The sequence below is a fragment of the Anguilla rostrata genome, chromosome 13 (assembly GCF_018555375.3).
Source record: "Anguilla rostrata isolate EN2019 chromosome 13, ASM1855537v3, whole genome shotgun sequence".
NCBI lineage: Eukaryota > Metazoa > Chordata > Actinopteri > Anguilliformes > Anguillidae > Anguilla > Anguilla rostrata.
In genome coordinates, this window is record NC_057945.1 from 33,073,582 (window position 1) to 33,099,751 (window position 26,170).

A 26,170-nucleotide genomic window follows, 5' to 3' on the forward strand; every position below is an offset into this window, starting at 1 on the left:
CATCTTCTTCATCATCATCATCATCATCATTACCGCTACCACCATCATCATCATCATCATTACCACCAATCACCTTCACAATCACCATCATTATCATCTTCATCATCATCATCATCGTTACCATCACCTTCACAATCACCATCATTATCATCTTCATCTTCATCATCATCATCACCGTCACATCAACAATTTCATCGGTGTCCCATGAATTAGTGTGACAGTTTACCTTTTATAATGCAATCGTAACCAAAACAGGTCCAAATAGTAGCTTGCATGCAAGCTCTGTGATTATGATTAGCCTAACTTGTGACTTGTGATCTGTTTGCCAGGTTACTATGGCGATGTCTGTACGGACGTGTGCTCGCTGAACCCTTGCCAGCACGAGTCGGTCTGCACGAGGACGCCAAGCTCCTCGCACGGCTACACCTGTGACTGTCCCAGCAACTACTTCGGCCAGTACTGCGAGAAAAGGTGAGGTCATCATCACCCAATCAGAGCGCAGATCAGTGTATTAGCCCCTCCTCTGAATTGAGCCCATTGCTCCTACAGTCTAAATTATCATCAGATGTTTCCCTAATTAGAAGAATCACAGAAAAAGTAAATCACAACCCAGTAGGCCTACTACATCACGTTACTGACGTCTAGCAGATGCTTTTATTCAGAGCGACTTACGCAACTTTAGCATTTCTTCCTTCTTTTACAACGTTAAACATTTACAACACATCCATTTATACAGCTGGATATACATTGAAGTAATTCAGGTTACGTACCTTGCTCAAGCAACAGTGTCAACCTGCTAGGCATTACCTGGGGACCAAACCGGCAACCTTTTGGTTACAAGCTCTACCGGATTCCTACCTATTGCATGACACCGTCTCCCTGGATCATAAATATAATTACCTGCCTATAAACTTCCCCTTATTCTCCCACTCCTCGTATCAGTAAGTAGCGTGTCGTAAAGAGTGGCTGTGCTGTTAACTCCAGGAGCGACCAGCCGTGCCCCAGGGGCTGGTGGGGCCACAAAACCTGCGGGCCCTGCTCCTGCCAGACGGACAAGGGCTTCGACGCAGACTGCAACAAGACCACCGGGGAGTGCCACTGCAAGGTAGGTCACCGCTGCCCCGCCCCATCCCTGCCCCTGCCCTGCTCAGCCCCACCCCACCGCATTAAACCACCCCACCCCAACCCAACCCTGGCTCCTCCCTACTCAGCCCTACCCCGGACTGTTACAGAGCATGTCTGATGGATGTTTGCATACATGGGAAGGGCTCTTATAATAGAAATGTTCCTCTCAAGCAGGCACTCTGACGTGCCTCTGTGTTGAGATTTGAGGTTTTATTACCGTGCGCGACACAATAATATTGCCAGTGCTCTCGTATTTCTCTGTGGTGGTACAAGAGTGAGAAAAGAAAAAAAAAAACTTGCTTTGACAGTCTACGGTGTGGTCAGAGCTAAATATAGCGCTGGACAAATGTACCAGTGTGGAATTCTAAGTTTGTCACAGGTGTTGCGTGATGACACTGAGGAAACGCACTGAGATCAGGTGCAGCGAAGCCTGAACGTGGAATAACTGCAGCGTGCCTCCCCTGAATTCCCTCTGAGGTGTTGTGACAGTTTAATCCGTGACCGGGCACCGTGACTACCGCTTAAAAGCACCCATTACTGCCACTTTAATGCCACTTTTACGCCTTATTGCTAAGCGACAGCTTTGCCACGCTGAATAATAAAAACAGCATGTCTTTTTTTCCTCTCTCTCTCTCTCTCTCTCTTTCTCCCATTCACCTCTTTCCTTCTTCTTTTCTCTCGCTCCTTTGTTCTCTGGCTCTCCTTCCTTCTTCCTTTCTCTCGCTCCTTTGTTCTCTGGCTCTCGTTCCTTCTTCTTTTCTCTCGCTCCTTTGTTCTCTGGCTCTCCTTCCTTCTTCCTTTCTCTTGCCCCTTTGCTCCCCTGCTCTTGTTCCTTCTTCCTCTCTCTCGCTCCTTTGTTCTCTCGTTCCCTTCTCCCGCCGCGCAGGATAACCACTACCGGCCGGCGGGCAGCGAGGCCTGCCTGCTGTGTGACTGCTACCCGCTGGGCTCGCTCTCCCGGGCGTGCGAGCAGGAGTCGGGCCAGTGCCAGTGCAAGCCGGGGGTCATCGGCCGGCAGTGCGACCGCTGCGACAACCCCTTCGCCGAGGTCACGCCCAGCGGCTGCGAAGGTGCGCCCCCGCTCCTGTTCCAGCTCCTGTTCCCACTCTGGTTCCCGCTCCTGTTCCCGCTCCGGTTCCCTCTCCGGTTCCCGCTCATGTTCCCATTTCCGCTCCTGTTCCTGTTCCCACTCTTGTTCCCGTTCCCGCTCCCGTTCCAGTTCCCACTCTTGTTCCCGCTCACATTCCTGCTCCCGTTCCCGTATTCCCTTTTACACCCCTGGGTTTGACCTGAAGATCATTACAGCATTATGACTTTGGTTGCAGATAGTGGTGTGACTTTACACTGGAGTAGTCACTGTCTACAGCCGTTCCTGGTTTCCTTTCAGAAGTCTAATGAGCCTCAAGGAGTAATTTAATATGCGCATTAAAAAAAAAAAAAAAAATCACTGTGCATTTCATCTTTTTTTATTAAAATTCTGGAACAACCGCAGTGCATTCTTCAGAGTCTCATTACTGGTATTGTGTTGTTCGTGTGACTCAAAGTCTCTGATTTAGGCACTGCCCCCGATGGTGGGCCCTGTGTATTTTTTGCCTTAAGGTCCTCTATTCAGGCACGCATCCTAGCCTGATGGTTCTTCCCTGAGGTGGGATGAGCTCCTAACCGACCTCTCTGTCTTTACCCGCAGTGATCTACGACAGCTGTCCTCAGGCGAAAGAGGACGCCATCTGGTGGCCGAGGACTAAATTCGGCCTTCCAGCCGCAGTGCCCTGCCCCAGGGGCTCCATCGGTACGAGCGTCTCTTACGCTCCTCTTCATACGTACATATTTGTTTTGGATTCAAATACTTTTCTGTGCTCTGTTGATCTTGCCTGGTACAGCTGAACCTGCCAATAGGACCGAAAGGTGGGGTTTTCACCTTTTGAGCGTATGTCATGTCAGGTGGTTCCAATACACAAGACAAACTCAGTAAGGTGTAGAAAAGTATTTGAAGCCAAAACCAAATATGTATTTGACCCAGGTCTGATGTGTATTTAGTGTTTCCAAGAGAAGTAAGTTTGAGACCAATCTGGCAACCACAGGGTTACTGGTTTGATTCCCAGATAAGACAGTAGCTTTGCTGCTGCAGCGGGCCACTTATGCTGGATTGCTTCTGTAACTACACAGCTCCAGCCAGGATAATGGATGGCAATTAGATAAATGATAAAAGTGTAAAGCATAAATTATGCATGACTCGTGCTGGTTAAGGCTGTCTGCCCAGCAGATAAATGGTGTGTATTGATAATGTGGATAAGCAGCTCAGAATCAGGGTTAAAAATTGCTCATGACCTCTTCATTACTAGTGACACCTGCGCTCTTTTGGAAATACGGAACATAAAAGAAGCATTGTACACGTAGCACTAGTAGTTGTGGCCCTAGTGAGAAATGTGCAGACGTTGTCATAACGTTGATATTTTGGACAGTAGTTAAACACAGAGAGAGGAGCTCAGCAATGGTGCGTGGCCCCCATTTGGGTGTTTGGCACCAAGAATAATGATGTTAACAGTGATGATAATTGACTGGCGTCCAGCCCAGATGGTTTTGTAGTCTTGGATAGGGATGTCCACCCAGGACTGTATTATGATAATGAAACAATAAAGACTACATGTGATTGGCTGCCTCAGTGTTCCGGACTTTGTTGCTCACTGGTGTGCGCTGGACTGTGACTGTGTCAGCCTGTCAGTGCTCGCTCGTCCGTGAGGGCATCTCACTGCGTCTCTCTCTCTCTCTCTCTCTCTCTCTCTCTCAGGCACGGCCATCCGTCACTGTGACGAACACAAGGGATGGCTGCCCCCCAACCTGTTCAACTGCACCTCCGTCTCCTTCGCTAAGCTCAAGACCATTGTATGTACTCGTGTGGGAGTACACAATTCACAACATTTTTTCCTCTCTCTTTTGATGATTTTGTCAGATAAGGCACAACTGTGTGTGTGCACCTGTGTGTGTGCGCGCGTGTGCATGCTTGTGTGTGTTTGTTTGTGTGTTTGTGTGTGTGTGCGCGTGCGTGCATGCTTGTGTGTGTGTGCGTGTGTGTGCATGTGTGTTTGTGTATGTTCACAGGATAGATTCGCTTACCCCTTCATATAACACATCCAACATGGCCCGATTATATACGTAATTGTTATGGTATGATTATATGAATATTTGATCATTTTCATGTGTGGGGATGGAGATGTTATTCTCTCTCTCTCTCTCTGCCTCCCTCTCTCTCTCCCTCCCTCCCTCCCTCACGCACGCAGGCTGAAGAGCTGGCCCGGAACGTCTCGCGCCTGGACTCCGCGCGCGTGCGGCAGACGGCGGCCATGTTGTCCAACGCCAGCCAGCACACGGCCTCCCTGTACGGCAGCGACGTGAAGGTGGCGTACCGCCTGACCCAGGGCCTGCTGCAGCACGAGAGCGGGCAGCACGGCTTCGGCCTGTCCGCCACGCAGGACGTCCACTTCACCGAGGTGAGGGGGGCGTGCTGACCCCCGCCCAGGGGGGCGCGCGCAAATTAAACACACATTCAGCAGTGAAGACATACGCACGGCACCGTGATAAAACATATACACTTGCACACACTACACACCACACACACACAAACATTTATACGAACACACGTACACACGCTTGCACACCACACACGCACTCACATACACACACCCACAAGATTTATACAAACACATACTCAAACACATATACGTGCACACACGCACACAAACACACAAACAAACTCACACACATTTGCACACCCAGAGGCATTTACACACACACATACACACACATGCACACACACTACACACCACACACACACTAAACACAGCCAGCAGTACCTCTTCAAACTGCACTACTGCTGTCATTAGCGTAACTGCGTCCATTTAAAAACAAACGGAAATGGAAAAAGATGTATTTTTTTCTGCCCCTCTGTAAAACGAGCCGTTAAATAGCTGCCCGGGGGGCGCGCCGCGTCACTCTTTCAGAATCTGCTGCACGTGGGCAGTGCCATCCTGGCGCCGGAGACGCGGGCGCACTGGGAGCTGATCCAGCAGACGGAGGGGGGCACCGCCCAGCTGCTGCAGCAGTACGAGGAGTACGCCAGCACCCTGGCGCAGAACATGAGGAAGACCTACCTCAGCCCCTTCACCATCGTCACGCCCAACATCGGTGAGTGGGACGCCGTGACGTCACCGGCTGACGCCAACGCCCTCGCGCCGTACGAAAAATGGACACAAAGCCCCTGTTATCCAGTGCAGGGACTCCACACACCCCCCCCAAAACATAACCGCACATTGCACTCATTTTTTACTGATGTCATAAGGGTTTCATCCCTCAGCCAACCAGCCCTCCTACACAGGGAGCTTCATGCACTGTACTATAAATGCCAGAATGTTTTTATAATATTTTGAGACTTAAAAGCTTATTTAGTGAAGTAATCCATCTGAAGATAGTTGCTCAATGTGCTCTGGTGGGTGTGTGCAGTCGAAACCTTTTTACAGTTATTTCTTGCTCTCTTTTTCTTTTGTAAATGAGATCCTGTTGTCAATTGACCCTTCTGGTTAAGTAAATATAAATATAATACTACTTTATATGTATGTATCTTCTTGGAGCTTTTAATTTGAAGGTTTCTGGTAAAAATGAAAGAAGTATCTGAAAATGATCCTTAGGGAATATCTGCCACTGAGTAAACCAAGTGCACCCCATGTCTTTATCCAATGGCCTTTGCCCTTGCAGTCTTATGAAGGTCGTAGGTCCAGCCTTACGCCCTTCCTGAGTTTCGTTTTCCCAGGGAATCGCCCTGTGCGCCTGGTAGAGTCAGAGACGTGGGAGCCCTGGCTCTTACGGGGAGTTCTCTGTAGAGCGGCGTAGCGTTGCGATGGGTTTGTTTGGAAAAGGCGTCACTGTCGCCCCTTTCTCATGACCCGGCCTGTCCCGCAGTCATCTCGGTGGATCGCCTGGACAAGATGAACTTCGCGGGGGCCAAGCTCCCCCGCTACCAGGCCCTGAGAGGGGCCCGTCCCGCAGACCTGGAGACGGCCGTCACCCTGCCGGACTCCGTGTTCGAGTCCGCGCGGGAGGGCAAGGGTCCCAGGACCCAACCCCCCATGCCCGCCCCCGCCCCGGCCCCGGCCCCCGCCCCGGACCCCGCCAGCCCCTCCCAGGCCCCCGGGAACCACACGGTGAACAGGAGGCGCCGGCACCCCGACCAGACGGACCGGGAGGCGGTGGCCAGCGTCATCATCTTCCACAGCCTGGCCCCCCTGCTGCCCGAGCGCTACGACCCCGACAAGAGGAGCCTGAGGTGGGGGCGGGACTCAGAGGCGGGGGGGCGGAGGAGGGGGGGGAGAAGATGAGGGAGAAATCATAAATACATTCATATCATACAGTGTATTGAATTCATATTATCCATTTTAATAGCCTAGTACTCACTGAACCCTACAAAACCCAAATAATATGTCAGTATTTTAGTCTTGTTAAGTGAAATTAATGTAAAACAAGCTAACATTGTCTACTTGAGTGAAAAAATAAGATTTTAAATCTAATTACAAGACTAAAACACTCTTTAAGACAGACTTTTTGCAGTAAAGCTATTCAGGGCTAAGCGCGCCTCAGCCGCGTCCTAGCCGGGATTCGAGCCTGTCATGTTCCGGTCGGGTATCCCCTTCCCTCACCACCGGCTCTTGTGCACGTTCCTCAGGGTGCCCAAGCGCCCGGTCATCAACACGCCGGTGGTCAGCATCGCGGTGCACGACAACGAGGAGCTGCTCCAGCACGCCCTGGAGAAGCCCATCATCGTCCAGTTCCGCCTGGTGCACTCGGAGGACCGCTCCAAGCCCATCTGCGTCTTCTGGAACCACTCCATCCCGTGAGACCCCGCCCCCCTCAGGGAATACCCATAAGCCTTTGCTCACATTTTCTTCCCATAGTCGGTGAAATAAGACATACGCGCAAGCCATGTTGTCTAACCCAGTGTGGGTCATACACTTGGGTGGAGGAGTAGCATTCACTTCATGGCTGATAAACCTGAGGGGTTTTGAGGATGATGGTGGTCACTAGAACTGAAGTGGGGATGGGTGTTGTCATATGTGTAAATTCAATACCCCCCCCTTCCCTTCTGCAGTCTCGGGGGCACCGGTGGATGGTCAGCGAAGGGGTGCGAGGTGGTGTTCCGAAACCACACCCACATCAGCTGCCAGTGCTATCACATGACCAGCTTCGCCGTTCTCATGGACGTCTCTCGTAGAGAGGTGAGACAGACGGTCCAAAATTTGGTGTTACCTTTTGTGTGTATTTTCCAAGTCCCTTCATCTGTCCTCCTGTTTGTACACCTCTGATTTTTCTCTCTGTTTATCATCCTCTCCACCTCTCCCTTTCTTCGTTTCCCCAAGTCCGTCTCTCTTTTCCTTTCCCTGGGTAAATAATTTATCTCCTGTCTCTCCTCATTTTTTCCCCTCCCTGTCGCCTGAACTGTGTCACCTCATAACTCACTGCTGTGATCTCCCTCTCTCCCTGCCTGTTTGAAAGTGGGACACGCACCCCTTGGTCGTTCCCTCGTTTTCTCTCCCCACCCTTCTCTCTCCGTCCTCCACACCCCTCCCCCAGGCTCGACTCCCTTTCTCTCTGTCATAGTGATCAAAGTGTTGCTATGTGAGAAAAGAGTGTCTGATTACACAAGCAAGATGACGTAAATAATAGCTGGTGTATGGGAATCAAAATTTACAATTATTACAGATTATTGAAAGATCTTCCCAGGTTTATTTAAATCAGTGGTTGAGTGAGTGTTTCTGTGGGGAAAATAGGTTGAACCTTTATAGTTGATTTAATGTTTAGCCTCTGTGCATTGTGATAGATGGCCTTTTCTACTTCTCTTTTATATTGAAAAGGGGGAACAGTAGGGTTGAGTTTTGATATTCGATTACAAGGCGTGGTGTTTGATTGTGTGCTGCAGTATGCAATTCTCTTGTTATTTTTTATTTTTTGGTTAATGTTAAAAATGGAAAGTTTCTTCTCCCTCTCTTCCCCACACTCGTCTCTCCTTCCTTTTGTCGAGCAGAATGGTGAGATCTTGCCGGTCAAGCTGGTGACGTGGAGCACGGTTGGGGTGACCCTAGGCTTCCTCTTCCTCACCACGCTCTTCCTCGTTTGCCTCCGCGCCATGCACTGCAACAAGACGAGCATCATTAACAACGGGTCCGCTGCCCTCTTCCTCGCCGAGCTCATCTTCATCCTCGGTATTAACCAGGCCGACAATCCGGTACGGTCTTCTGCCATCTATGTCACACAAACTCACACTGGGATTCCTTTCATCTCCGATGTTTTAGTTAGATAAGTCATCACAACTTATCTAAATAAAACATATAGCTTAATCACAAATCTGTGTGGTAATATTAATGATGACTAGTTTCTTAGCTCCAAACTTCCTTGTGCTTTACCCCACAAAGCAGGTTTTGTTTTTTCTATCATTTGAAGGCCTTTTTGTAAACAAATTGATTGAAAATGGTATTTTTTCCCTCTTCGTTTTCCTCTCTCCCTCTTCCATCTCTCTCTCTCCTCTCTATCTCTCTCTATGTCTCTGTCTCTCTCTCTGCCTCTGTTTCTGTCTCTCTCTATCTCTCTGTCTCTCTGTCTCTCTCAGTTCTTGTGTACGGTCATCGCCATCCTCCTGCACTTCTTCTACCTGTGCACCTTCGCCTGGCTCTTCCTGGAGGGCCTCCACGTGTACCGCATGCTGAGCGAGGTGCGCGACGTCAACTACGGGCCCATGCGCTTCTACTACACCATCGGCTGGGGCGTCCCCGCCTTCATCACAGGTCAGTGCCGCCGGCGCCCCCTGCTGGCCGGTCAGGAGCTGACAGGGCCGCGGTGGAGAAAATGACTGATGATTGGGTACACTGAGCGGGGAGGCGTATTTGATTCAGTGTGTTTGAAAATGAGTCCGATGCTTTGTCATCAGAGGGACTTCCAGGTGCCTGTTGAAAGACCTTTAAAAAAAATCGTTTTCTTTAGGCACGTATGCCAAAATCAATAGTATGTTGATTGTGATTGGGGTGGGTTAGAGTGCCTGTTCCTTGCACTTTTACACTTGTCTTCTGCTTGTGAGGCTAGATTTACATTTATAAAGAAAATAACATGCTACCAAACAAATGTATGGACTTATACGGTTACCTTTTGTTCTTAAGGCACAGTAATTTATCTTCCGTTGCTAACATTAAGACGTTAATTAAAGTTAGAAAACGTGTTTTTGAAACACAGCTCTGTCAAAATCCACTGTTTTACAGACTTCATCTTCAGCCCGAATATCTATTCCAGTGAGCTTTTACTTGATGAGCCATTTTAAGCTGTACCATTTTGTACCACCTCTCTTTCTGGCTTGCCGCCTTGCTGCCTGGCTGAGGTGCTAAGGATTACCACAAGTCCTGCGTAATTAACTTAACAGGTTACATCAGGCAAGGCTATTAAACAGCCCTGGATCTTAGTCAGATCCTGTTATATTGCAGATTTCCCAGGTTTCTCTAAATCCTTCAACATTTGCTCAGTTACGTTAAATAAATGCTTGTATTGACTTACAGCGCCTGAAATAATCCAAGCCGTCCTTTACTGATGTTTATTATATTTGCTCTAGCAATTTATTACAAGTCACCCAGCGATGATTGGACCGGAATGAATTTTAGCTGCATGTTTAATGAACTTGCTGTATTTCTCACATTATAATATCAGCTTGTTATCTCAACCAAGGCACGGAGAAGCTACACTAAACTGGCAATTAAAATAGCGAAGTGGGAAAATCCGTATTTTAAAAAAAGTAGCGCTTGCTTTCGAGCTTGTTACAGGCGGCTGCGTTCTCGTTGCTTGACGGGTGTGATGTCATTCTCTGCATGGCGGTTTGTGTTCCCCCAGGGTTGGCGGTGGGGCTGGACCCAGAGGGTTATGGGAACCCTGACTTCTGCTGGCTCTCTATTTACGACACGCTGATCTGGAGCTTCGCTGGCCCCATAGCGCTGGTTGTATCCGTGAGTAACCCCCCCCCCTCTCCCCCCCCCCATGTGGAGCGGATGCTTGATGAAGTGAATTTAGGCCACGTTCTCCTCTTCCTCTGCATCATTAAATATGAACCAGCAGTAAGGACGCATGAAAAGAGTAGCGGTCTTAAATCTGAGAAGACACGCTGTTTTTACAGTAAATGTTAAATTTCACATGTTCCTTGGGCATTGCTGGCACCAGTACTGAGAAGTTTCTTATTTGCGCACCAATTAAGAGCAAAATATGATTCTTCTTCTTGTTCTTCTTCTTACTGTGGTTAATATTCTATTTTTACTTATTTGTTTCACTTATTTTAATTAAAGTTATGAAGTTATCAGCACAATTTCTTTACCTGGTCCTGGCTGTTGGATGTCAGTTTCTGAGCTGGAAGTCATTCAGCTGCGTGGAAACACGGCCTGAGACCTTGGCATGAAAAAGGAAGATTGGAAATGGCTCCATCGTGCTTTAAGTCAGCCAAGTTTATTTTAGAACTCGGGTTATAACAGCTGTCTGAAGGTCAAGGGGCACAGAACCAGACTGCAAGGATTTATTTGTTAATCCCAGCGCTGATGGGGGTTGTAGGAACATTTTGAGAAATGGACTGGGTTATCCGGTCGAGTGGACAGGCGACAAATTTAGTCTTTCTCTGGGGTTCTGAGTCTGAAGCTAAAGTGACAGTTTGTGATTCTCAGACTATGCCAAAGAGAACTGTTCTCTCTGAGAACCAGAAGAGCTTATAACACCAGACTCTTATCTTTCATTCAGAATTATCAGCAGGTTCAACTTCAAGCTGTTTTTCTCTCTTCATCCTTGAAATTTTCATTTTATCTGTGCATGGCAGTATTTATAAATTATTTCTTTGTGTTAGCTGCTTGCTTGGATCATCTTTTAACAGCCAAAAAAACATTTCTTTTGGGTGACATTTTCTCCCCAGTGCCAGCTTGGCACCGTAAGAAATGATGAAGAAACGGTGGAGTGATGGTCACGTTTCACGGTGCTGTTTGTAGTTTTGACCGGCAGTGTTTGTGGAGAGTAATGTGATCATGTTCATTACATTCCAGAAGTTCTGCCAGGGAGGTTTAATCCTGTCGTTAGGGACACACGGAGAGAAGATCATAGTGCGCGATAAAGAAAAACGTGATTACTGTAAACCTGATAAACTAAGAGAATGTCATGGTTGTTGTTTACCCCCAAATATTTGTACCATCATTTCAGAACTTTTAGAACAGCAGAGCCCATCGCTTAAATCCTTTGACCAGTGAATGAAGACATATTATCCCTGTCTTTCAGTTTTTTGTCATAATTCAAAAACTACAAAAGACAGTTGTGAAAACTGACCTAAACAGCTTTGTTTCACTGAATTTTAGAGAATCAGTCCTACTGGACAAGATGTATTGTGTTACACGTTGTTACGTGATTACACGAGTGTTACATGCTTATTTTGTAATTTGACTACATTTGTTTTTCTTGTGTTCGTGCCATTCTTCTGAAAGATTACGCAACAAAAATGACTGTTGCTCAGTGATAGCCCTACGCTGACTGTTGATTGACACGTGCACTGTGGTCTCCCCCTAGATGAACATTTTCCTGTACATAATAACCTCCAAGGCCTCCTGCTCTCTGCGTCACCATGGATTTGAGAAGAAAGAAAGCCCCGTGTGAGTTCCTCTGCTACTGCCTGACTAGAAATGTTTTTTTGTTTTTTTAAAACAATGTTTTCTGTCCCCATTGCGGAGAGACATATAAAACCTTGCACCAGTACAGCATCGTGGCATTTTGTGGTCTTCCACGGGACCTATTAAAACCACGTAAACACATATTTCCACAGGTTTCTATGGAACACTTGGTGTCAGTACTAATTTGGACATGCCTGTACTGTGCAACTTGTCTTTTATATGTATCCTCTTTGGTTTAGGAACTCTCTTGTGTGTATGCATGTACTTTGTATGTATGTATGTATGTATGTATGTATGTATGTGTGTATGTGTGTGTGTGTGCGTGTGTGTATATGTGCCTGTGCCTTTGTGTGTATGTGTGTGCGTCTGTGTGTATGTGTGCATGCCTGTATGTGTGCTGTGTGCTGTGTGTATGTGTGTGTGTGTGTGTGTATGTGCCTTTGTGTGTGTATGTATGTGCATGTGTGCATGCCTGTCTGTGTGTGTATGTGTGCTGTGTGTGTGTGTGTATGTGTGTGTGTGTGTGCATGCCTGTGTGTGTAATAACTCTCTCTTCATTCCCCACAGCTCAGGGCTCAGGACGGCCTGTGGAGTTCTCCTGCTGATTACAGTGACGTGCCTGTTGGCTGTGCTGTCAGTGAACAGCGACTCGGTCATCTTTCACTACATGTTTGCTGGATTTAACTGTCTTCAGGTAATGATGGTATTCACTGTTAGGGGCACCACCCTCTTGTATTAATGTGGGTGAGAAAATCACTTTGAAATTCAGTCACCACTACATGTTTCACTTGTTTTATTTTACTTTTTTACAAAAGTAGACTGTTAGTCCGAAGGGGGGAGGCAAAGGCGGTTAGTCAGATAGCGATGGGATCACAGTACAGAAAGTTCCACAGAGGGGTGGCGCTTGTAAATGGGTTTGTGAGTCTATTCCTCTATGGACAGTCTCACCACATCATATGATTCAGTGTGAAAGAATCTGTAGCTCGGCTGCTGCTGATCTGGCCATTCACAGGTACGCTAGGGTACCTGTAAGGGGCCCTCAGTTGGGAGCTTTTCTGACACTTCTGCATCTGTCTCCCCCCCCTCCCCCCCCCAGGGCCCCTTCATCTTCTTCTTCCGGATCGTCTTCAACAAGGAGGCGCGGAACGCCATGCGCTACTGCTGCAGCCGCAAGCGGCCCGACAACATGATGGGCTCCAAGCCCGTGACCTCGGTGAGCCCCCCCCCGCCCCAGTAGGCTGAGCCACCGCAGAGCTTTCACAACCGCTGGGGCGATCCCGAAAATGCTCCAGAGCTGTGTCATCCTGCCTGACTCATTCACTGCTACAGCCAGCAGGGGGCAGTGTGGAGACACAGGGACTGGCAGTTCAGCTGTGGCCCCTGGATGACTGTGTTTCAAGCCATTTGTGTTCCACCCAGAGCACTTTAAATCAACCAGCCACCATTTTTGACTAGAAAAAAAAAGTTTTTTCTCACCGTGTGGAAGAGCACTAGGCGGGATTAGGTCTTTAACAGTTTTTTTCTATGGCGATTTACAGTGCAGTGCACGAAAAGCACAAAATATGAATAGATCATAAAACACGTCAAACAAACTAACATGGAACAGCAGTCTGCAGTGCAAGGAGTTTAATTGGCATTGTTCTCTGAGCTGCAGACCCTCCTGTACTGTAACAGGCCAGAACATTGTTTAGGAACTGAGACGTTATTCCTCTGTTCAGACTCCTCATTCTGTCTCACACTTTACCTCATCACTCATCAGCTTAGTCTGAGCGCTGCCGCAGAGTGCAGGTTAGCGTGGGCTGGGAGGTGCTTACTGTGGCTTTGGTTTTCTCATGCTCTCTCTCTCTCTTTTCTCTCCATTCCTCTCCTCACTGTGGTTTTCTCATGCTCTCTCTCTCTCTTTCCTCTCCATTCCTCTCCTCACTGTGGTTTTCTCATGCTCTCTCTCTTTCTCTCCATTCCTCTCCTCACTGTGGTTTTCTCATGCTCTCTCTCTCTCTTTCCTCTCCATTCCTCTCCTCACTGTGGTTTTCTCATGCTCTCTCTCTCTCTCTCTCTCCTCTCCTCTCCTCACTGTGGTTTTCTCATGCTCTCTCACTCTCCCTCCTCTCTGCTGTTCATCCCACCCCCGCAGGCTTACAACTGTAATAGCATCTACATGGGTGGACGCCTGTACCAGCCGCCATTTGGGGATTCCAGCGTCTCCCTCAACGGCACGCTGCAGTCAGGGAAGAGTCAGCAGAGCTATGTGCCCTTTGTCCTGAGGTACAGTGTTAAAACCCTGACTATAACCAACAGATACTTCTAATGCATAGTGCTAATGCGTATTAAGAAAATTTTTATGAGAAAAAAAATTATTTTTACTTTCATGTCATTTTTAAGGAAATGGTTATTTTATTGGGGAACCAACAATGCTCGTTGTGCTATATTTTACACACCCGAGGGACTATGCTTTAACCTTTTGAAGAGTAGTATTCTGAATTTTAGGGGAGGTATGCGACATCTCTGCAGACGTGGTCTGCAACCTTCAGATATGCCATACATGGTGCAAAACACCTACGCAGGCCCATTTTATGCTTTGAAGAGTGGTGATCTAGAACTCCATTAGCGATTGTTACATCAGCATTAGAATGTTCTCAGCTGAACATTCTAAAAACATATTAGTGATCTTAATCCTTCTTACACTTACATCTCTGATCTTGCACCATTTTAAATGGTTAATTACCCTTATGTTATTGTTAGAAAAAGGGATCCAGGCGCAGGTAATCCCTCCGTCCCGTGTAAGAGAGGAACAGCTCTATTGTCCTGGTGAGCACAAAGAGCTGCTCAGTATCGGTGTATCTTGTGTTTCGGTGCTGACGCCTCTCTGTTTGTTTCCAGGGAGGACGCTGGCCTGAACAACAGCCAGGCGCACCTCAGCCTGAACGACGGTCTCGGCTCCCTCTTCCACGAAACGAAGGAGCATGTGGGCGGTACGAGTCCATTCCGCCGCTCCCCCACACAGCCTGCGACAGCACCCGCTCGGGCGTGTAGCTACCGCTCTCATGACGAGCTAACGCTGCTTTCATATTACTGCAGTGCAGAATATCGCCTGGGAAACCAAAACGTTCAAAAGGACAGGGCTTGGTAATACAAGGACAGGCCTGGGTAATATAAAGACAGGCCTTGGTAATACAAGGACAGGCCTGGGTAATATAAAGACAGGCCTTGGTAATACAAGGACAGGCCTGGGTAATATAAAGACAGGCCTTGGTAATACAAGGACAGGCCTGGGTAATATAAAGACAGGCCTTGGTAATACAAGGACAGGCCTGCGTAATACAAGGACAGGCCTGGGTAATATAAAGACAGGCCTTGGTAATACAAGGACAGGCCTGGGTAATATAAAGACAGGCCTTGGTAATACAAGGACATGCCTTGGTAATACAAGGACAGGCCTGGGTAATATAAAGACAGGCCTTGGTAATACTAGGACAGGCCTGGGTAATATAAAGACAGGCCTTGGTAATACCAGGACAGGGTTTGGTAATACAAGGACAGGCCTGGGTAATACAAGGACAGGCCTGGGTAATATAAAGACAGGCCTTGGTAATACAAGGACAGGCCTGGGTAATATAAAGACAGGCCTTGGTAATACCAGGACAGGGCTTGGTAATGCTATGGAACAGAGGTGCTCACTTTTGGTGGAAGCACACACATCTACTTTAACTCAAATTGAAAGTGAGTGCTTCATTCTATATTTAATGACCTCGTTTAGTTTGCTTTCATATAGAAAGCAAAGCCTTCGTACATCCCACATCCTCTCTGTGACAACCGTTGCGCTCAACAGTGGTTTTCATGAAGAGTGTGGCTTCCCTATTAAGTTGAGTCATTTGATTCAGAGGGGTTTTAGAGTTGGTTTGAAGTTTTCCCATTTTATGAAAAACTGTCAACACCTTACAGACATCATTGGTCTCTTGCACATCAGTGTAGCTTAACAGTAATTAATTCTTTTCTCAGTGGTGGTGTAACAGTGTTGCTTGCTACATCCATCAAACACTTTCTCTGGAGATGTTCCCATGGGGCCATCTGGGTGTTTTTAAAAGCCTGTTGAAAAAGCCAGCAACATAAAAATGGTTCAGTGACTTTCAATTTTAAGAAGCTCAAAACGGGCTTCGATCTAGGACTTGGTTTTTGGGGCTATGTTTTGATAAATTAAGAATGTATTACACATACTCTCGTAGAAATTTAAATTCAATTTTAAAAAGGTTGTATCTTAAAAAATTATACGTTTATATTAGTATTGCTGCTGTCATTCATTTTCATTCATTAATTTTTATCAAAATATGTTCTGTACAATAACTGGGTGTCCTAAAACAGTTTTTTGAGGTTGGGGTTTCCTTTTCTCACTTTGAGCACCTGCCCCTCAAAAGGTCTCTGCACAGCCTTGTTGCAGACCCCATAAAATATGAAAGTAGAGCAGAAGCAGTATATTTATTCTGGAAATGTGGAAACGCACTGCTGTGGCACCACGCCCATAAATATCAGCCTTCTCTGTGTTGCTGAGAACTCACGGGTCTCTGATATGTGCGTGTCTGCGCCTCGAACCCCAGACCAGGACTCCGACTCCGACAGCGACCTGTCCCTGGAGGACGACCAGAGCGCCTCGTTCGCGTCCTCCCACTCCTCGGACAGCGAGGACGAGGAGGGACCCTACCCTCCCGAAGCATGCTGGGAGAGTCTGGCGGCCCAGATCGGCAAGCAGCCTCACCTCGCCCACAAAGGTATGTGCAAATAACTGGGGAAAATGCTTGTAATTTTGAATTATAACAGTGATTATAATTACTGTTATGATTCAAAACATCCTTATTGTCCACTACATGGTATGCGGTTATATAAAAATGGTTAAATAGCACTGTACAAACAGCAACAGTGTATGGAAGAAATGTCACCAAATTAGCTCATTTCTGACCAGCAGTATATCATACGCAAGCATATCAGACACAAGCACATCAGAATGTCCAATCTTGTGCACGCACACACACACACACACACACACATACAAACACACGCCCATGTTCACACACACACACACACATGACAGGTAGGACAGCTACTCCACTTGTACTTCTGCAGCTCAGGATACAGAAATAATACTGTGGTAACTCCCGTAACTTTTCCACGCTGCAGTTATGAAAACATCCCCCACTTCCTACTTTGTAACATTATACGGGCGAGGGTAACTATATAAAGCTATCTATGACAGTGCCCTAGGTAGTTCTGCCATTATCTTTGTTTGACTCGGATGAGCACAATAGGTTAGAAATGAAGGGCTTCTGACGCAGCAGTGAGAAACCGAATTGGGCCTCCTCTCCCCTCCCAGACAATACCCTGAGCAAGCTGCTATGGCCGGGGGAGTTTGTGACCACGGCGAGCGACAGCGAGGGTCCCTGTGGAACCGAGAGGCTGAAGGTGGAGACGGTCGCCAACCCGGACCTGTGCCCGTCCCAGGACGGCCGAGACCTGCTGGAGCAGAGGCCCGACGGCACGGGGGAGGGGCACGCCAAGGAGAGCGCCCTGCTCTTCCTGTCCAGTCTTCCCAACCCCAGCGTGTATCCCCAGAAAGGTGAGGGAGGAGCGCGGGCGTGGTGCCCCGCCCTAAATGCCCACCCGTTTCTATACCACGCAGTGACCCAGTCAGCAGGGCTTCACCGATTTGTTTCAGATACCTTTTGTACAAGGCAATTATTTTAAAGCAGTGGCCTTGGTTTTACTTTTTTTTGTTGGGGGTGTGGTGGGGAGGGGGGTATCTTCAGATTAGACCAGGCGATTTTCCAAGTGGAGTATAAACACACACACACTCGTCTTTTCACAGGAATCCTGAAGAAGAAGCCCCTGTCCCCCATCGCGGAGAGAAACGGCGTCAAGCGCGTCCACAACGAGCTCTCGATGAGCGCTGCCGGCCCCGCCTCCTCCCGGTGCTCCTCCTCCAGCGAGGGTTGTGGGGGCGGGGCCAAGACCGGCCTGCAGGAGCAGGCCAACGGGGTGACGCCGGTCTCCATGGCTCCCATCGCCTTGAGCATCAAAGCGGGGACCGTGGATGACGATTCGTCAGGCTCGGAGTGAGTGTGAGGTCTGCCCGAACGCGGCTGAGGGCAGCTGGCATCAGAAAGGACGGACGTGTTCTTTAGCAGATCAGACACATATACATCAGTATATCGTCACATTATTATTGGTTTTCGTGGTTTTACACAATTAGACTATTTTTATGCAAATATTTGGTGTTCTACATTTTTTAAGAAATAAACCGGAGACAGATGATTCATTGTAAGCATTGTTTTTCTATTTATGGACACATTACATAGTTACAGTGTGCAACTCATGAAGAGGGATAAGCAAAGAAAACAATCTTTATTTTATTTTTTTTTTAACTTTTTCGCTTGGTGGTTCCCCTGGGTATTGTGCAATCAAAAGGAGCTACATATCTTCTGCATATTATCATCACATGAATTATTTATTTGGGCCATGCCAGTGCACAAATTGCTTTTGATGTCAAATGCATTTACCCTTTTAAAAATGCATTAAAAATAGCCTACTTTCACACAGGAAGATTTAGCAGGTTGTACTGCTAGCGGTACGAGCTTTGCCTGGTTTTGAAAACAAATCTAACTCTTTTTTTTCCTCCCCTGTCCTTCTTTCTGTCTCCAAAAATAAAACCACAGATTCCTATTTTTTAATTTTACCCATTAAAGCATTCGGGTCACATCCAAACCCTGGGGCCCCAATCGTCCGACCAAGCCAAGCATTTGTTAAGCATTCTTCACTCTTTCGATCAGAGAAAAAAAAGAACAGCTGTCACTGCGCATTCAGGCGTATTCATCTCCCACACATGATGGCATTCGATTCATGACCATGCATTTTTTTTCCTTTTCTGTTTCTGTTTTCTTCCTCTCGTCTTTTGTTGTCTCTTGCGCCCCGCCCCACTCGCTTTTCCCTCCGCAGGAGCCGAAAGACGTCGACTTGAGCAGCGGAGCCTGGCCGACAGGGAAGCGCGTCGTTCCAGATCCCTCCGCCCCCCCCCTCCGCCTCCCCCCCCCGCCACACCCACTTCCTGTCAGGAACAGGAAGAAGCTAACTGGGCTCTTTTTTGCGAGGGAGGGCAGAACTTTCCCGCCTTCCTCCCTTCCTGGATTTCCCCGTTCCTGCTTCTCTGTTCTTGTTCCTGAAGGACATTGAAAAAGCTCACAGCGCCACTGCATGCAGATACACAGAGACTGCGAGTTTTCTCTAATTTTAAAGTTCTGGTTTTTTTTTTGGGTAAAATTGATTTTTGTTTACATACTTGAATGGATGCACTTTTTTTCCAATGTACTGCGCCCGAATGGACGTGCAGGGAGGACGGCTGAAATTTTGTTTCATTTTTTTAAATAAAAAGATTTGTTCACTAAAAAAAAAACAAAAAAAAAAAACAACAAAAAAAACAAAAACACTGAACTGAACTGATTGGCTGGATCGCTTAGCCTAAAAATACTTAACATTCAGGGAATTTACTTCCTCTAGTGGTGCAGTTTTCCATGATAGAGAATTGGTTTCAGTGTGATTAAATGAACTGTGGCAGACTGCTTTCTAAAACGAGAGAGGAGATGCTGCTCTGGAGGGCCACAGTGGAGGACTGGGCCCCTAATTGTTCTCTGTCCAATTAACACCTCTCACAGGAGCAAAACTGCCATTTAGGGACACGTCCCTCTTCCTGACCACACGCTGCCGTCTACTCTACACTAGTAACGGCAGAAGACAAGGGACTTTCTGTCTAATGAAAAAGCCCTGCCTGTGTTTTTTCTAACATATCGTGGAGGCATGGATCGAAGGATCGCACTGCGTTGGAAGGATCGTCCGCCCCCCCAGTTTCTGTTGGGACACGATGGGAGAGTTTGGAGGGATATCGGCATGAAAATTCACTATTGCCGTCCCCTCCCCCATCAAACCCAAATCCCTTGCCTGTTTGATTTTGTGATTTGGGGGTGGGATAGGGTGGGGGATGGAGGGGCGGGGGGCCACTTGTCATTACTAAGCCCTCCATATACAGGACCCTGCCTTTTCCACGGTTCGGCCTTCCTTTAGTGATGCCAGTGGTAGAAGACAAAAGAAATCTACTGAGTGCGACAACACTGCATAGCAAGGAAGACTTTTGTATATTTTTTGCCACATCAATTGCTGGGAGCTAATTTTATATGATTGAGAGGCTTCCCTTTTTTTGAAAAATTTGTCAAAAGGATTTGTTTTTATTATTTAATCCTGTGAAGAAAACTCTTTGTAGTTTGTTTATGTTGTACAGATCTGGGGCTTTTTTTTTTTGTAAAAAGAATATTTGCTGTATGACTTTTTAAATGTATGCTGCGAAACCCTTGCCTTGAGAAACATCAGCAGGTCAAGTGTTCACGCATTACTGTAAAAAATTATGCTAATATTGTATCACTACTGCAAATTTACAGAACAACACCTTTAATACCTCTGCACCTCCTCCCCATTTTTACACTCTATATGCTGCGGCTGGCTGATATAAACAAGCCTCATTTTCAGGGCTACTATACTGAACGGCATAATCATGGAGAAACGACTTTGTGTGTTGTGAAGAAATAGCGCTAAGTGTACAGACCTCTCCCTTCTTCCGGTCGTTTGTGTGGACAATTTCCTCGATCACTTGTTTCCAAGTGTCATTTTCTAATGGAAATAGTATTTTCTTACGTCTCAACAGGTCAAATGGCTACAATGTCGATCGAACACTTCTGCCGGGCATTCCGCTAATTTCGTTAGCCGCGCGAGTCGCCGAGCGCAAGCGTTTGCGATGGAGATAGTGACACACCTTTACCTACCGATGCAGCCCGTAGAGGTCCGCGAGTGTTTCTGCACAGAAACCAGTTTCCTGCTCGGGGCATTTCTCACGTCTATTCATGGCCTACAGGGTATATAGCAATCAAGCACTGTACATTCATAGGCTATAGCAATCTGTGAAGTTTCAACTCTGGAAATGACTCGTTTAATGGTTTTTTGGGAATGTTTTGCTGCAAATACTGTTCGGTTATCTACTTGTACCATTGCTTATGTCGTCTTCCTCAGTTTAGTAACACACACAAAAAAACTGAATAAGCTCATGTTTCCAAGTAGTAGACTAGCCATTGCTCGCATTTTCTGTGTTAAACTCTGCTTTGAAAAGGTTTTCATAAAAATTCACAATCTGTTTATAATTTTCATTTTCAGTCAATATTTTTATCAGTTGCATCACTGTACAGTTTACAGTTACAATGTGTGTGCCGAATTAATATCCCCACCCGTTCATATCTGCAAGGGTTTTTTCCAACTAGATTTTGACAGGTGACAACTATTAATATTTTTTTGGCAAAGTTTATTGTTGTTTGTCATTTACCAAAGACCATTTCCATTTACTCGTTTAATATGACTTATTCCTGTGCTCTGGACTGCAATGACATCTCAGCATATGGCCCAAAATGTTCTCAAGACTGATCTTCAAATTGTTCTAGACTCCGTCTAATTAGTTAGCTTTACGTTTTAATGGAAACCTAAAACAGATTGCTTTAGAGTCCTTTTCAACTGCTACAATGCGTCTTAACTACATAAACATGGGTCCACTTTTTTCTCCCTGTTGTTTGTCGCCATGCAAAAAAAAAACCTTACAACTTCAGTTGGAAAATTAAAGTGACTTTGGAGCCCAAACCAAAATGGCGCGATTGTTATTTTTTTGTCTACCCTCCCTTTCCAGAGGAGAAGAGTCCAGGGGTCAGAAAGTAAAAGTCCTGCCATGCGTTTCTTCCACCCATGAACACAGCCAGCTTCACAGAGTTTCACCAATCAGTTCCACCTCCTGGCTAAAGAATTGTGCTGATTAGTTGATCCAGGTGATGTGAACCAAATGCTGTTACTTTCTGAACCTGGATTTTCCACCTCTGTCCCTCTGCTCCCCCCAAAGCTCCAATAAGGGACATTGCCCTGGTTCACAGAGAGAAGATTTGGAGTGGGGGCGGGCCAGGGACTTCACGTACGTGTGCACTGTTGCTGCATGTACTTGAGAAGTGAATGGTTTTCTGTCCTTTAGGCCTGGACGATATACCGCAAGGATAATTATCAAATTCAATAAACGGTCGTCACCACCGATAATGCACCATAGGGTGTGCAAAGACCATTACTGCATTCGATAATTATCCTTGTGGTATATTGCCCAGCCCTTACTGTCCTTATATCATTTTCTCCACATGTGCAAAGGCTAAAGAGGAGGGGCTGTATCTGGATTTTACAAGTGACCCCTCTTCGGTAACTAAATTTACGCAAAACGTCCTCGCTTTGAACACTATGCTGTCTTCCATGACAGTGTTCTGTGGGAAGGAGTATTCTTGTTGAGTGGTGGGAACAGGTGCGTTTTTATCAGTTTGGCTTGGGAGCCTCCCATCTCAGAGGGGGTACTGGTCCCCCTCTCCCATCTCTGAGGGTGGTACTGGTCCCCCCCCCCAACCCCCCCTTTGGGTGACAGATTAACATGCTTTCCACACCACTGGGTGATTTGGGCTGGCTGCAACAGTCACATTCCATTATAGTCAGTATGCATGATCAACATCTCCCTTTCAGCCTCCCATCAAAGTGTCAGCCTGTCCTACAAACTGAGGATCGCTTCTGACAGGAGCAGTTCTGAATAAATGTTGACCGGTTTCTTTTTAACAGACATTTTGGGACATAATATACATTATACTCGCAAACATGCTAATCTGATATATCTTAGGCCAGTTTGAAAGTGGCTTGGTGACTACACTACAGCTCTGTATGAGGCTTGCTGCTTGTGCGTGTTTTCTTGTATATGCAATCTTTATTTAGTAGATACCCAGTAAACAAGACTCCACTGGTCAAATATTGGCCTTATTGGCATGTTGCTCTGTGACCCATCCAATGGTTTGAAAAGCCAAGCCATCAGCACAACTGTAACGGTCCCACACAGGCCACCAATGGAGTGGGAAACAAAAGTGATCCAACTTCATCCTTAATGTAGCCTTTTCCTCTGCTAAATGTGACTAACTGCTGGACTATTTGAATAGTCCAATTTCAGGCCAACATAAACTGTTGACTGACTAGTTTTGTATTTGTATTTACATAGGGCCAGCTTGATCCTGTTTAGCACAGTTGGATGCAAAAACATCTGTTGTGGAACAAAACAGAAACAACGCTTTCAACATGGCCATCTCAATAAAAAGGAAATTGCCTCAGTTTCAAAATCATTCATTCTTGTGCCAAAACCGCTTTCATGCTCATCCTCAACCTAAGAAGTGCTCCCAAGCACAAACTTTGTTTGTTACTTTAAAGAGAACTTGCATGTGAACATGTGAGTTGAGTGTTAAGAACAGACTAGAATATAACAATCAAAACATATTCAAGTCATTTGTCAAAGTCATTTTATTAAAAAAGTCATTTTATAATGCATGTAATACTCCAATATCAATTTTAAATACAGACTAAAATTAATGTCTTTTTTCATAATACTGGGAATCTTACTATTTTTAAAACAATGTTTTATCCCTAGTAGCTAATAATCTAATGAGAAGCAGGCATTAGCATGCATGCTATGAAAGAAGCATAGTGTATGCCTGAATTTATATATAAATACAAGACACAAAAACATATATACACAAGTACTTGCATAAGTGTTGCATTTTGTTCCGGTCTGTCTCAAACCACGTTTACATTAACTTACTTGCGATGGAAGAAATATCTGACTTGGCGTTTAATTCATGGTGCTTCCTTGACCAACAGAACTCAAGCTCGCCCAGGTTTTCAAATTCAGACATAAATCCACATTTATCTGCCACACGCGCAGTCGTCTTCCCTCCCTCCCTCCCTCCCTCCATTCACGTAGAGTCCTCCAAACTGGCGCTCTTCCGGTCAGACCCTGTAGTGCACAAACGGACCATGATGCTTTGCAAGCTGGGTTCCACGATGCCCAGCAGAGGCCTCTGGGATGGGTCTCCGTTCCAGCAGGCTTCCATCAGCTGCCAGCACTCCTCGTCGAAACTGGGCAAACGCTCCGGCCTGGCACCTGCCGTGGAAGAGTGACACGGGAAAAATTTGAGTCAGTGAGATCCGAATACACAAGAAATCAGCAGGAAGGAAGGGGTGAGGGGGACTCACACAACTACACAGCCTTCCCAAAATAAAATAATTTAAAAAAAAGGGGGGAGGGGGTCAGGGGGTTCAGGGCTGTTTAGTTGTGTGTTTTTCCCCCAGATAAAACACTTATTCTGAGTTCAGTGACATGCCTCAGTCAGAAAGGAAATCCTGACGGTGTTAGCTGCCCTCCACAGTGACACATAATGACCCTTCATACTATCACCCAGGCATGGACGTTTCAGCGGGCATATTTCCCAGCCTCTGATACACCAACTTACAGTCATGCGTGCTAGTCTTATATATGCCAGCGTTATAGTTTTAACTTGCTGTTAAGCGACTCAGACTTGCACTATAAGACACAATTACCCTTTGTTGATAGTTAAAGTATCTAATTTTATAAATTAATGTTATTTAAGAAAAAGAAACGGACCTCTCAATAGATCATTTTCAATGGCATTTTCCACTATCAACCTTTTACTACGCAGCCGCGTCAGTGACGTAGTACGTTTGATCGATAACACTAAATTGTTTGTCTGGAATTCATTTTGGTCAATACGAAATGTCTGTACCAAAGGTAATACAATTTGCGTTTGCAAATTATACTTACAGTCCAAGACACAAAACGTCGGAACAATGTTCCACCTCCAAGCGTCAAGTAGAAACGTGGAACGACATCAAAGGTGTCTGGGTCTACACGCATTCTGAGAGGTAAGCTAAATTACTTTAAGTTAGCCAAACCAGCTAACGCGCTACAGTGGAAACCCATAACATTGCTAATCCAGTCAGTCTTGGTTTATTCAATTGCTCGTGTTGCTATCATTAACTTTCTATTTTATTCCGAAATTCAGTATAGCATAAATATTAGGTTAATCTACAATAAACGTACTGTGGACAAACACTGTCCTTAAGTCGTGTTTTAATATGATATACGAACTATTTTTGCGACTTTAAAATGAGTATTTCTCCCGTACTCCTTCAATAACAGAAAGACTTCGACGCTATCGAAAATGTACAGCCTTTACCGACTATACAGTTGTTCATAAGTATCGTACTCACAAATTTTGGTCCCCAATGTTAACAATGGATCCTCTCTCATGAGTTAACGCGCTAGTCGTCGCATAAGACCTACATTAATATACACAGCGAGATTGCCGGCACGCTAGACGCCGTTGACCTAGTTAGTCTCATATTTTTCAAAAAGTTCAACAATTATTAGGCCGAGTTATTATTGCAGTTCCCGTGTGTATTGCACAAATGGGTTCATAGTAGCCTAAATAACACTGGACATTATAAATTGAGAGGGAAAAGTGTGGTGAATTGCAAGAAATAAACAAGAAACAGGATTTACATCAAATGGCTACAGCTGGACTTGGGTCCTATTGTGATAATTAGAGTCACATAGATTGTCCTGAAACATCAAGGCAGAATCCCCCTCCTTCCAATAAGAGGATTTTGGATTACCTTTCTTCACGTTGGTCCACAGCTGATCCTTGCTGGCGCATTTCTCAAAGGCTTCTGGGAGCTTGACGGAGCCCGTGCACAAGTACCAGAAGAGGATTCCGAAGGCGTACACGTCCACAGAGTTGTCATACTTCCCTGGAAAAAAACAGATGGACGTTAGGCCAGTTGCCAGCTCACCTCGTTTCCCACAAACATGCAGTGGGAGAAGGGTGTGTGGTGATGACATCACTGGATCCACCCGCCGGATTATACAATCATCTATTGTTACAAACATTACTGCAACTGGTAGAAAGACTGATGCTGAAATATTGTATATCATATAAGTTTTGCCATGCCAGTAATATAGAGCAAAAAGATGATACAACTGACAGAAAAGTATCTGAAGGATAAATGGAAAAACTAAGTAATTTCGTTTTTGCAATCTGCAGAAGATGATGCAAACAGCCTGAACATGGCACAAGGAATGCCCCTGCATCAAGTGTCCATGAAAATGACTCCTAATGACAGATGACTCCCAATTACATAGTTGGGTAGAACTCCACGCCTGTAATACGAAATTTATATGCAGAACTGCATTCATGCTGTTGACACTTCGTTACATTTCCAATTTCCATATTAATAAGTAAATCGACAGTAAATCGAGCGAGTCAGTGTGTCAATACAACGTTTCCTCTTGTTCTAATTTTTTACGAAAGATAGTGAATGCAGCCAAGTTTGCTTTGCTTTAA

General features: G+C 46.0%; 2 protein-coding genes across 4 annotated transcripts in view; one reads left to right on the plus strand and one right to left on the minus strand.

The window, feature by feature from the left end:
- The window catches only part of celsr2 (cadherin, EGF LAG seven-pass G-type receptor 2), a 79,767-nt gene extending 58,213 nt beyond the window's left edge, over positions 1-21,554 (plus strand). The window contains exons 13-34 of the mRNA XM_064304694.1: positions 330-471; positions 985-1,105; positions 2,012-2,195; positions 2,813-2,914; positions 3,914-4,008; positions 4,404-4,613; positions 5,124-5,307; positions 6,079-6,442; positions 6,839-7,006; positions 7,262-7,388; positions 8,195-8,395; positions 8,777-8,951; positions 10,039-10,151; positions 11,737-11,819; positions 12,405-12,531; positions 12,934-13,050; positions 13,972-14,102; positions 14,718-14,809; positions 16,430-16,600; positions 17,200-17,442; positions 17,692-17,938; positions 18,819-21,554. Of these exons, the coding sequence (XP_064160764.1) occupies positions 330-471; positions 985-1,105; positions 2,012-2,195; positions 2,813-2,914; positions 3,914-4,008; positions 4,404-4,613; positions 5,124-5,307; positions 6,079-6,442; positions 6,839-7,006; positions 7,262-7,388; positions 8,195-8,395; positions 8,777-8,951; positions 10,039-10,151; positions 11,737-11,819; positions 12,405-12,531; positions 12,934-13,050; positions 13,972-14,102; positions 14,718-14,809; positions 16,430-16,600; positions 17,200-17,442; positions 17,692-17,938; positions 18,819-18,840 (3,419 nt within the window). The 3' untranslated portion in view covers positions 18,841-21,554. The remainder of the gene's footprint in view (positions 1-329; positions 472-984; positions 1,106-2,011; positions 2,196-2,812; positions 2,915-3,913; positions 4,009-4,403; positions 4,614-5,123; positions 5,308-6,078; positions 6,443-6,838; positions 7,007-7,261; positions 7,389-8,194; positions 8,396-8,776; positions 8,952-10,038; positions 10,152-11,736; positions 11,820-12,404; positions 12,532-12,933; positions 13,051-13,971; positions 14,103-14,717; positions 14,810-16,429; positions 16,601-17,199; positions 17,443-17,691; positions 17,939-18,818) is intronic.
- Positions 21,555-23,252: 1,698 nt separating this feature from the next.
- dstyk (dual serine/threonine and tyrosine protein kinase) overlaps positions 23,253-26,170 on the minus strand; it is a 28,492-nt gene continuing 25,574 nt past the window's right edge. For all 3 annotated transcript variants that reach the window (XM_064304698.1, XM_064304696.1, XM_064304697.1), the window contains 2 exons: positions 25,443-25,577; positions 23,253-23,910 (listed from right to left, as the gene is read on the minus strand). In XM_064304698.1, the coding sequence (XP_064160768.1) occupies positions 23,723-23,910; positions 25,443-25,577 (323 nt within the window). In that variant the 3' untranslated portion in view covers positions 23,253-23,722. The remainder of the gene's footprint in view (positions 23,911-25,442; positions 25,578-26,170) is intronic.